This window comes from Heptranchias perlo, chromosome 2 (assembly GCF_035084215.1).
Source record: "Heptranchias perlo isolate sHepPer1 chromosome 2, sHepPer1.hap1, whole genome shotgun sequence".
NCBI lineage: Eukaryota > Metazoa > Chordata > Chondrichthyes > Hexanchiformes > Hexanchidae > Heptranchias > Heptranchias perlo.
This window is the reverse complement of record NC_090326.1, coordinates 144949735-144962713: the sequence shown is the minus strand read 5'-3', so window position 1 is coordinate 144962713 and position 12979 is coordinate 144949735. Positions and strand designations below refer to the sequence as shown.

The following is a 12979-nucleotide window of genomic DNA, read 5'->3' as shown; positions in this document are numbered from 1 at the left end:
AGATGCAGTTCTCAGATTACTGGCCAAGTCAACATTCATGTCTGGTTGGGAGAGTCTTGACAGGAATGCCACCTTGGGGAGAAAAATAGCAGAACCCAAGCTTTCATCCCTTATCATCATGAAGTGGAGTCAATGATTAGAAATGCCTAAAGCACAGCAAGTTGTCTCATTCTGGTTAAAGCGAGCTTTAAGTGAAGGGAATGCTCATTTTTAATATGATAAACGGGCATTACTCACAGCATTGGCCCACAAATATCAAGGTGCAGTGAGCGGCATGAAAAAGTTCGCCAATTCCTGATCGATTGCTCCCTTCCATCCAACCCAACTCCTGCTAACTCTCTTGATGGTTGCTTCCTCATACCTGACACACGTTGCTTCCTGCCTGTCTGATTAGCAATCTACAAAGCTTCATATACATGGTGATATCATGAAGGAACCCATGAGTATCTACCTGCTCGAAGACTGAAGCACTATTGAATTTGATAATTAAATGCAGGATATGGAGAAAGGTGAGTTGGGAGGGAAGAAGAAAAAGAAACTGGATTTAAAAGCCCAAATAGTGTCTGGTATCCTCCTATATGGATTTTTAAAAAAGCTTCTGCATATATTAATCCTGATTGCCACACAATTAGAGTAAATAAAAGGGCAATTCTGCATGTAAAGTAATTACAACATTGTTCAGTTTTGTTTAAGGGGGGAGGGGGTAGGGAGTGAGGAGACTAATTGATAAATAAAGCAAATTAGGTTCAAGTGGGAGAAAAATATGGAGGAAGAGATCAGCAAGGAACAAGTCAATAAGAAACAGATTATGCATACATGATTCACTATTACAACCTTCAATACTGAGCTAAGTCATTTGAAGTATATATACACACAAATATACATACACATACAAAATATGAAAGTCTATTCTACTCCAAAATTGTTGGAAAATGCACACAAGTTGGACACTCTAGGCATACCCAGTGGTCGGTGCAGCCTGATTGAGTTTGAGAATCATTCGCCACAGAAAAATACCAAGATTGTTTATGTTGAAAGTAGTCAAACTAGCAATTCACCAAGGTGAGCAAAGACAATTGGTTAGAGACCTTGTAAAAAAGAAATGGCTTCTGTGGCGGTTACTAATATACTTCATTTGATTGTATAATGTCCAAGCAGTTATTGTTGCATACATGCATATCATACAAGAGATCCTTGCACGTTCCCAATTATTTTCTGTTGGTGCAAGTTTACTAAATTATGTTTAATTAAAACAAGTCCATCAACAGATAGATACACAAAAAAAGCTCTCTTACAAAAGGATCAGTACCAACTGGCAGAATTTAAATAACATACTTGATTTCTGGAGAACGAGGTGGTGAAGGGGAGCCCTCAAAACTCACTGGCAGTGCAGTTGGAGATATGGATGGCAATGTCTCCCGTGGTATTCCCGAAGGTATAGTGTTAGTGCTTGCATCAACATTTATACTCTAAAATAAAAATGATCAGTATTGTAAAACTATTTACTCTAGTCCAGAGATCTTACAGCAGAAATATATAGCAAGCTGACTTAATAGGCAAGCAATGTTTAAAGGTGCAATTTGGATCTAGAGTCTTAGCAGTCATCTTACAATTTACTTACAAGAATTAACCACATCTCGAATACAATTCTCTTTCAACTCATAACTGCACTTCAGATTCTTGCACAAAATACAGCACTGAGAACTTGAGAATAAATCTGTACTCAAATTTCTTTCTGCTAAGATTGCAAAATACTGATGTCAAATCACCAAATGGCTTGCTCAGACATGGAAGCGCCCAGCCTAGTGACCTGGACCACAAAATATGAAACGTGAACTATTTTCTATGTAGAGAATGGATAGCTGGGCTAATTATATACATTTTGACATTTGTTAATATACACCAACAGTGTCATTACATGATCTGTTCCATTCCATCCAGAAACATGGTTTTAAGTACTAACAGGTGTTCATCGTCTACGTTCTTAGGAACCAGAAAAAGTAATATTTAAGCACAAACTGCACAGAGCATGTTAAATTAGTAGCCTCACAGTATAAATATGTTTCATCAGCAAAGAAAAAGGCTTGCATTAGTATAGCACCTTCCACAACCTCAGGACCTCTCAAAATACTCTAGTGCCAATGAGGTACTTTAGAAGTGCAGTTACTGTTGTGATGTAGGGAAATGTGGCAGCTAATTTGCACACAGCCAGAGCTCTCAAACAATGAGACGCATCACCAAATAAACTGTTTTAATCATATTGGTTGAGGGATAAATATTGACCAGGACACCAGGAGAACTCCTGTTTTCTTCGTAAAACGGCACTATTCGTTCACTTGAAAAGGCAGGTGGGGCCTTGGTTTAATATCTCATTTAAAGACTCCACCTCCGACAGCACAGCACTCCTTCGGTGCTAGATGGAATTTGTTGGGAGTCAAGAGGTGCAGAACTTCTGTGTAGTACCTGATCCTGAACTCTGCTTCCTCACCCATACCCTCTCCATTACTAAGATGATTTCTTCCACCTCCACTGGAAGACTTCGGCAATGCTCTCAACTTGAGACTCACTGATCTAATATCAGTTGGCCTTCCCAACTCAACCTTGCACAAGTTACAACTCTTTCAAAATACTGCAGGCCATGGTCCCACCACACAATGTCCAGCACTTCCATTACCCAATCCTCACCAAGCTCTCAATACCCAATGAGTTGATTTCACAAGTCCCATCCTTGTTTTCCAATCCCCCCATGGCTTTCTTCCCACCTATCTTAACGATGTCCTCTAACGTTACGCACCTGTTTCTCCTTTAATACCAGGTTGTGCCTTGTGCACGGCTCCATTATTGGTAGACCCATTTAGTCACTGCGCCTTTTGGAACTCCCTGCTTGGTTTCCTCTGCCTTGCCACCTCCCTCCAAAAGCCTCAAAACCCTTTTCTTTGACTGCCTTCAATCTCCACTACGACCCTGCACTGGTGGCATTTTCTGCCCTTCGGTTCAGTATCTATAATTTCTCAATGTAAAGTAAATACTGAAGATGTCCTCCTGTATGTGAATACAGAAATATAAATTAAGTGATGTTTCAGGGTAAGTTCCCTGCAACTGAATTAAATAGCTTGCGGTTTTCAAAGAAAAACAAAGATACATTCTGCCTGGAAAGCTCAACAGTTGTCTTGGCTCCAAAGCTAGCCTTCACCTTTCAGATAACTTTTAGAGATACTACCTCTCCTCACTGGAAGAATTTGCCACGCAATCAGTTTAAGTTGTCAAATGGTCCAAGACAGAGTACACTGACACATTAGGCAAAAAGTTGAATGAAGAAAAATACTTCCAATGATGATTAGTTCTGGGACTCCACAACAACCTGCTTGGCAGACATGTACATCATTCCTTTATTCGCCTTGTTGTTATTCCATTCTACACGGTGTAAAGGCTCTTCGGTAATGGGGCAAAGCTTTCAACGTGTACCTCCCAATCCAGGTTTGCTCAGAATTCTTGGGCTGAAATCACTGTTTATCTGAACTGAATTATGTAACCATCCTTGTTCAGGCCTGACTGATTTATCATCTGGCTAGAATCCAGATCATATTTAAGACAGGCAAGTGTTGTACTTCATGTTTCTATGGGAGCTTTACTTTTTTTTTTCAAAACAATACTTGAGCTTATAATCAACTATTGTATGATTCTATCTATATACGGTGTTCTTAAAAGCAGAATCAATTACCACAATACCTGTAATATCTGTGCCTTCTCTTTCGGAATCCCTTTGACCACATTAGACAGTCTGTTCTCAAGAACCTCTTCGGTCTTCAAATTGCCTGCAGCTCCAGGCAAAGGAGGAAAGTTGGACAATCCTAGTTCAAAGTTGGGTGATGGTGGCTTTGGTGGAGGAGGGGACTGTGTTTGGGATCTCTGCCAAAAAAATGTTTTAAATAGTTTAAAAAGATACAGTTCCCTCCTCCCAAAAATTATCAAAAGGCACTCAAAATAAAATTTATCCCAATTAAATTGTTGTCCAAGAAAGCACCAACCCATATTATCAGACAGGGACAAAAAAAAGATTGAATGTTGCAAATGGCTATTATTAGCCTTAAAAATAAGGTAGGTCACTTATGTCTCTAGAGACTTCCCTCAGAGTAGCGTACTTACAAAAGATTGCTTACAGCCAAACCTGATGTTGGCAATAGCTACAAGTTTTGTAGCTAATGTTGTAAAATTAAGAGCAAAGAAATCAAATTTGGTGGAATGCCACCTAGGACAACATGAAAAAGAAAGATAGGCTTGCCTTTTACAACCTCAGGATGTCCCAGAGCACTTTACAGCCAATGAATTACTATTGAAAAGTAGTCACTGTTGTAACGTTGGAAACGCGGCAGCCAATTTGCACACAGCAAGGTCCCACAAACATCAATGTGATAATGACCAGATAATCAGTTTTAGTGATGTATCCTTGAGAAAGTCAAGTTTAAACTTCAACTCGATAATAGCTCAAAATCTGTTTTATTGCATAATTTTCCCCCTCCCCCCTTCCTTCTAGCTTAAAGAAGGAATGTGGCCGTGCATCAATTACATTCATCTTAGAAGGAAGTTTCAATAGCTAGCATTTTGAAGCACGTTGGATGTTTGGTGGTGTACAAGGCTCAGAGTAAAAAACAGAATTAACCAGATACAAAAGGGGGTGGGGCAAAGACACGAGAAATGTTTTAAAAGGGCTCAGGGGATTTTGATGTCCTGATGCAACATGCCCATCCAGAGTGAAGACGGGCAGCTTGCAACCCTAAAGGAGGCCTCCCAGCTATAAATAAGCACTTTTTGCAATAGGTACACTTAGCTACCTCCCGAGTGAGACTCAGACCAATTAAATACAATGAAGGCGCAAAGAATTTTTGAATCCTTTTAAATGTTTTGTTCTGCCACAAATTTTCTGCGTATTGTAATCATCGATGCTCCAAAAATTTGCAAGGGAACATTATAGCACACGACACTATTAATGGTGTGGGTGAGCTGAATGCTGAGTTGCTGGTCCCGTCTTCCAATTTCCTTTCTCCTGGTGGGTAAATACCTAGCCTCTGCTCTACCTCCCCTTCCGCAATGAGGACATTTGGCAGTACACATTACATAAATATTTTCATAATGATTTATTCAGCCAGTTTGGCTTAACTGTGTCAAAATATTTTACAGTTTACATCCTCAATGGTTTGCTTAGTTTTTGAATAAAAAAGTGGATTTTGTACAGCTTTGATGGTATGTCAGGTGATATGCTGTTATATGATGGGGGTTCTATGCAATGTGCATTATGTAAATCAGTGTTAATGTGTTGATAGTCATTCCTGATTGGCATAAAGGGCTGACCTAAGCAAAGTTGCCCCAAGATGGAGCTGTATTTCACCGAGCCTATTCTTTTAACTCTCAAGCGTCTAAACTGTACCAGAGGAAAAAAAAATCGAACCTTTTTCTTACTCAATATTGGTGAATGGGTAATTTGGAGAAGGTGGATGAAGGAGAGCAGAAAGAGTACTGGAAAAAGGCATATCTTGAGGTTAATTATGTTAATTGCTATAGATGGAGCTAAACTATTCCACAACCAACGGATCAGATCAAAGCGCTGCAGTCCGGCCACATCCAGTCGTGAATGGGGGTGGACAATTAAACAACTAACAGGAGGAGGAGGCTCTGCAAACATCCCCATCCTCAATGATGGTGGAGTCCAGCACGTGAGTGCAAAAGACAAGGCTGAAGCTTTTGCAACAATCTTCAGCCTGAAGTGATGGAAGGTGTCGTCGACAGTGCTATCAAGCGGCACTTATTCATCAATGCTCAATTTGGGTTCCGCCAGGACCACTCGGCTCCAGACCTCATTACAGCCTTGGTCCAAACATGGACAAAAGAGTTGAATTCCAGAGGTGAGGTGAGAGTGACTGCCCTTGACATCAAGGCAGCATTTGACCGAGTGTGGCATCAAGGAGCCAGAGTAAAGTTGAAGTCAATGGGAATCAGGGGGAAAACTCTCCAGTGGCTGGAGTCATACCCAGCACAAAGGAAGATGGTAGTGGTTGTTGGAGGCCAATCATCTCAGCCCCAGGACATTGCTCAGGGCGGTGTCCTTGGCCCAACCATCTTCAGCTGCTTCATCAATGACCTTCCCTCCATCATAAGGTCAGAAATGGGGATGTCGCTGATGATTGCACAGTACTCATTTCCATTTGCAACCCCTCAAATAATGAAGCAGTCCAAGCCCGCATGCAGCAAAACCTGGACAACATCCAGGCTTGGGCTGATAAGTGGCAAGTAACATTCGCACCAGATAAGTGCCAGGCAATGACCATCTCCAACAAGAGAGAATCTAACCACCTCCCCTTGACATTCAACAGCATTACCATCGCCGAATCTCCCAACATCCTGGGGGTCACCATTGACCAGAAACAGAACTGGACCAGCCACATAAATACTGTGGCTACGAGAGCAGGTCAGAGGCTGGGTATTCTGTGGTGAGTGACTCACCTCCTGACTCCCCAAAGCCTTTCCACCATCTACAAGGCACAAGTCAGGAGTGTGATGGAATACTCTCCACTTGCTTGGATGAGTGCAGCTCCAACAACACTCAAGAAGCTCGACACCACCCAAGATAAAGCAGCCAGCTTGATTGGCACCCCATCCACCACCCTAAACATTCACTCCCTTCACCAGCGCACAGTGGCTGCGGTGTGTGCCATCCACAGGATGCACTGCAGCAACTCGCCAAGGCTTCTTCGACAGCACCTCCAAAACCCGCGACCTCTACCACCTAGAAGGACAAGAGCAGCAGGCACATGGGAACACCACCTGCATGTTCCCCTCCAAGTCACACACCATCCTGACTTGGAAATATATCGCCGTTCCTTCATCGTTGCTGGGTCAAAATCCTGGAACTCCCTTCCTAACAGCACTGTGGGAGAACCTTCACCACACCGACTGCAGCGGTGGCTCACCACCACCTTCTCAAGGGCAATTAGGGATGGGCAATAAATGCCGGCCTCGCCAGCGACGCCCACATCCCATGAATGAATAAAAAAAATGGCATTGCCCCAAGGGTCTAAAAATAGTATCCATCCTCGAGACAAAAAGGAATGGTTACTGATGCTCTATTGGCAGCGGCATGTAAAACGCCAGCTTTTTTCCTTGGAGAAAAAAGGTTAAAGCAAGAAATTGACATTTTTAAAAAACTGCTTTTAATATGCTATCGTGATTACTCATGAACATAGATCAGAGCCATTCAGGTTTAAGTGTGTTTATGCAGTTTCCAGAACACAGAATGCATTGCCAGAGGGAGTAAGCAAGGCAGAGGCCATTGTATCTTTAACGGAAATGTGGATAAATTCTTAAGCAAAGAAAACTTAGCGTTAGAGAGAGCAGGGCAATGGAATTTGTTCTGTTTCGCTCCAGCACAAAAGTGATGGGCTGAATGACCTCTTTCTGGATTGGGTGACCGCCAGACAGACAAGGAGGACCAGGCAGGAGTTCCCTGAGGGCATCTTGCTCTCTAACCAGTACTGATGGAGGAAGAGGGTTCCTTTGAGGAGTGCAGCCAGAGCCAAGTCCACAGCACTATGGGTGGCTCAGCTGTACAGGGGGGGGGGGGGGGGAGAAAGGAGGACGAAGGTCAGGAAAGCAATAGTGATAGGAGATTCTATAGATAGGGGAACAGACAGGCGTTTCTGCGGCCGTAGACTAGATTCCAGCATGGTACGTTGCCTCTCTGGAGCCAGGGTCAAGGATGTCACTGAGTGGCTGCAGAGCATTCTGGAGGGGGAGGTTAGAGAGCCAGAGGTCGCAGTCCATATCAGGACCAATGACATAGGCAGAAAGAGGGATGAGATCCTGCAGGCAGAATTTAAGGAATTAGGAAAAAGATTAATAAGCAAGGCCTCAAAAAGTAGTAACCTCCGGATTACTCCCGGTGCCATGCGCTAGCAAGTATAGAAATAGGAGGATAGAGAAGATGAATGTGTGGCTGAAGAGATGGTGCAGGAGGGAGGGCTTTAGATTTCTGAGGCATTGGGACCAGTTCTGGGGGAGGTGGGACCTGTAAAGATCAGACTGGTTGCACCTCAACAGAGCCAGGACCAATGTCTTCACGGGGAGGTTCGCTAGTGCTGTGTGGAGGGTGGGGGTTGGAACCTGAGTATAGATTCAGAAGGGAAAGAAGCAGAGCTGGAAATGGAAGGCAGAAAATTAAGTGATTTTGGAAGGCAGATGAACCAAAGGTTAGAAACTAGACAACAAAGTAGTTTGGCAGTGCTTAATGTTATATACCTCAATGCAAGGAGAATAGCGAATAAGGCAGATGAGCTAAGGGCACAGATAGACACGTGGAAGTATGGTATCTTAGCTGTTACTGAAGCATGGCTTAAACAGGGGCAAGAATAGCACCTAACATTCCTGGTTGCAGGGTTTTCAGACGAGATAGAGAAGGGGATAAAAAAAAGGAGTGGGGGTGGCAATATTGGTTAAAGAAACAATTACAGCTGTGAGGAGAGAGATGATATGTTAGAAGGATCATCAAATGGAGCCATATGGGTTGAGCTAAAGAACAAAAAGGGGCAGTCACACTGCTGGGAGTGTACCATAGATCCCCAGTCAGAGGGTGATAGAAGAGCAAATATGTTTGGGGGGTGGGGGGGGGCGGGGAGGAGACTATCAGTGGGAGAATATTTTGGTGGTAGTGATCATAATTCAGTTACATTTAGCACAGTTATGGACAAGAACACAGATAGAACAGGAGTAAAAGTTCTAAATTGGGGAAAGGCCAATTTTACTAGGCAGTGAAGTGATTTAGCAAAAGTGGACTGGAAACAGCTACTTGAAGGTAAATCAGTGTCAGAACAGTGGGAGGCATTCAAGGGGGAGATTCAAGAGGTTCAGAGTAAACGTGTTCCCACAAAGAAAAAGGGTGGGGTTGCCAAATCTAGAGCTCCCTGGATAACACAGTATACAGGGTAAGATAAAGCAAAAAAGGGAAGCCTATGTCAGACACCAAGAGCTCAATACTGCAGAAAGACTAGAGGAGTATAGAAAGTGCAGGAGTAAAATTAAAAAGGAAATTAGGAAAGCAAAGAGAGGACATGAAAAAATACTGGCAAGTAAAAGTAAGGAAAAGCCAAAATGTTTTATAAATACAAAGAGCAAGAGGATAACTAAGGAAAGAGTAGGGCTTATTGGAGACCAAAAAGGTAACCTAGGTGTGGAGGCGGAAGACGTGGGCATAGATCTTAATGAATACTTTGCGTCTGTCTTCACAAAAGAGGGGGACAATGCAGACATTGTAATTAAGGAGGAGGAGTGTGAAAAATTTGTTGGGATAAACATTGAGAGAGGAAGTATGAAGGGGTTGAGCATCTTTGAAAGTAGATAAATTGCTAGGCCCAGATGAAATGTATCCCAGGCTGTTAAGAGAAGGCAGGGAGAAAATAGTGGAGGCTCTGACCATCATTTTCCAATCATCCCTGGCTGCAAGGATGGTGCTCGAGGATTGGAGTACTGCTAACATTGTACTGTTGTTTAAAAAGGGAGCAAGGAATAGACTGAGTAATTACAGGCCAGTCAGTCTAACATTGGTGGTGGGCAAATAATTGGAATCAATTCTGAGGGACAGTATAATTTAGTCATTTGGAAAGGCACGGATTACTCAAGGACGGTCAACATAGATTTGTTAAGGGAAGGTCATGTCTGACTAACTTGATTGAATTTTTTGAGGAGCTAACAAGGAGAGTTGATGAGGGTAGTGCGTTTGATGTAGTCTACATGGATTTTAGCAAGGCTTTTGGCAAGATCCCACATGGCAGACTGGTCAAAAAAGTAATACCCATAGGATCCATGGGGAAGTGACAAATTGGATCCAAAATTGGCTCAGTGGCAGGAAGCAAAGAGTAATGGTTGACTGGTGTTTTTGCAATGGTTGACTGGTGTTTTTGCAATCAGAAGGCTGTTTCCAGTGGGGTTCTGTAGGGCTCAGTACGAGGTCCCTTGCTTTTTGTGGTGTATATTAATGATTTAGACTTAAATGTAGGGGGCATGATTAAGAAGTTTGCAGATGATACAAAAATTGGCTATGTGGTTGACAGTGAGGAGGAAAGCTGTAGACTGCAGGAAGCAATCAATGGGCTGGTCAGGTTGTCAGAAAAGTAGCAAATGGAATTCCAGAAGGGTACGGTCGCATAGTGGTTATGTTACTGGACAAATAATCCAGAGTCACGAGTTCAAATCCCACCACTGGGGAATTTAAATTCAGTGAATTAAATAAAATCTGGAATAAAAAAAACTACTATCAGTAATGGTGGCCATGAACCTACCGGATTGTCATAAAAACCCATCTGGTTCACTAATGCCCTTTAGAGAAAGAAATCTGCCGTCCTTACCCAGTCTGGCCTATATGCGACCCGAAACCCACAGCAATGTGGTTGATTCTTAATCGCCTTCTGAAATGGCCTAGCAAGCCACTCAGTTGCGGTTCAAGAAGGGGGCTCACCACCACCTTCTCAAGGGCAATAAATGCTGGCCTTGCCAGCGATGCCCACATCCCACAAATGAATAAAAAAAAATCTGGAGAAATGTGAGGTAATGCATTTGAGGAGGGCAAACAGTAAATGGGAGGATACCGAGAGGTGTGGAGGAAGAGAGGGGCCTTGGAATACATGTCCACAGATCCCGAAGGTAGCAGGACAGGTCGACAAGGTGGTTAAAAGGCGGCATACGGGTTACTTTCCTTTATTAGCCGAGGCATAGAATATACAAACAGGGAGGTTATGCGAGAACTGTATAAAACACTAGTGAAGCCACAGCTTGAGTATTGCGTACAGTTCTGGTCACCACGTTACAGGAAAGATGTGATAACACTAGAGAGTGTACAGAGGAGATTTACAAGGATGTTGCCAGGACTGGAGAATTTTAGCTATGAGGAAAGATTGGATAGGCTGGGGTTGTTTTCTTTGGAACAGAGGAGGCTGAGGGGTGATTTATTTGAGGTGTATAAAATTATGAGGGGCCCAGTTAGAGTGGACAGAAAGGACCTATTTCCCTTAGAGAGGTCGATAACCAGGGGGTATAGATTTGAAGTAACTGGTAGAAGGATTAGGAGAGAGCTCAGGAAAAAAAATTTCACCCAGTGGTTAGCAGGCGTCTGGAACTCACTACCTGAAAGGGTGGTAGAGGCAGAAACCCTCATTGCATTTAAAAGGTACTTGGATGTGCACTCGAAGTGCCGTAACCTACAGGGCTACAGACCAAGTGCTGGAAAGTGGGATTAGGCTGGGGGCTCTATTTCGATCAGCACAGACACAATGGGCCGAATGGCCTCCTTCTGTGCCATAAATTTTGTATGTTTCTATGCTGTAAACATTCATTGCTCTGTGGAACAATTGAGTTCAAATAAAAGTGCATTCCAAAATTTTAAAAATGCTCAGAACCTCATCACAATTCTATTCTGAAGGAAGTTCTGTAAATTCATAAAATTTCATGGTACATGGACAAAAAGTAAAAAATGGGAGAGCTTTGATGGTCTAAGCTTGCTGCTCTAGTACATGGATTTGAATTCAGTCAATGAGATGAAATGAAAATTTCTTCTGCCAGTTGCAGGGTGTTACACAAGTTTGAGGATCTCAACCCACTTTCAAATGGTATGGACCCAAATAGAAGTGTGTATAAGCTGGCAAATCCACTTGAGGCTATAAAATGCAAAAATTAAAAAAATGTATTCAATGAGGAAGAGTCAGTATGGGCTCTATTCAGAGATTAAATTTCTGTACAGTACAAGTACTTCACTCTGATCTGGCCTACACTAGATCTAATCTGGGATTGTTTGACGTTGACATGATGCCCAAAACAGATGTAGTGCTCCATTCTCAAGCAACAAAAATCCCCAATCTCAAACAAAAACAATTCAACTGGTCCAATTTTAAAATGAGGTAAGACTTTACTTGGAAAAAAAACTGCTACATCTGTAACAGTGGATTGGTGTGCTACTCTCAGTACTTGAATTCAACACTGAAAACTGCTCATAGGTGTGCAACAGGCAACAAAATCGGAGGATCTGTTTATTTGTATGACACAGGTATGGTAATAAATAAGGTTAGGGATTGTGAAACATCTGGCAGCAGTGATTAATTTCATTAAAATTGAAATGCTCTGAGAATATTGGAGACAGGCATACTACAGAATTTCAAGCAGACCCTGAAGGAAATTAATATTAAAAAAAGGTTCATGGTAGAAAAGTGTGAAGTATTTAAGGAATGTAGTCTACACCAAGTCAAAACAAATTACAAGTCAATGAAGGGTAATATGTTTACATGGGGATGTAATATGTATATTAGGAATAGGCAGAAACGATTTAACAGAGGTTAAGTTACAGACAAGCAAATACAGGTTCAAAAATTAGAAGTCAAGAGGAACAAGGACTTCTGAGAATGTTTACATTTTATTGGAGATAAAGGGTATTGGTTCAGTTTGAAATGGTGGGAAACAGGAAACCCAAGACAGAGCTACCAAGTTAGAAATCAGGCTGCTATTAATAGCACAGGTGATAGACTTTATGCAAGTGACTAAATAAAAAGGTATTTTTTTCTTTTAAGAGCATGTAACATCATTCAAATATGCATTCATGATCCTTAAAGGAGTTGCATATTGAAATTTGTGACATTTTAGCCGACATTGAATTCCAGAGGATTGGAAAGTGGTCAAAATAACATTTAAAGGGAAAGGATCAAGGTACACCAAGAGGGTATGATTCATGTATTAGCTGAATACATGAGTTGAATAAAATGTCTTAACTGTTCTTAGATTTTTTTCCCCCATAATATCTTTACATAAGAGAAAGATTGAGTAGAAGGATGCTCATTTAATCAACAATTGGCATTTATATAGCAACTTTAATGTAGAAAAGTACCCAAGGCACTTCACACAAATGTAATTAGACAAAAATGGATTTCAGCAAGGATACATTAAAAGGGGT

General features: G+C 42.0%; 1 protein-coding gene across 1 annotated transcript in view; it reads right to left on the bottom strand.

Moving 5' to 3' along the window:
- larp4b (La ribonucleoprotein 4B) overlaps positions 1 to 12979 on the bottom strand; it is a 105837-nt gene that overhangs the window by 18057 nt on the left and 74801 nt on the right. The window contains exons 14-15 of the mRNA XM_068007836.1: positions 3730 to 3909; positions 1336 to 1469 (exon numbers count right to left, since the gene is read on the bottom strand). Of these exons, the coding sequence (XP_067863937.1) occupies positions 1336 to 1469; positions 3730 to 3909 (314 nt within the window). The remainder of the gene's footprint in view (positions 1 to 1335; positions 1470 to 3729; positions 3910 to 12979) is intronic.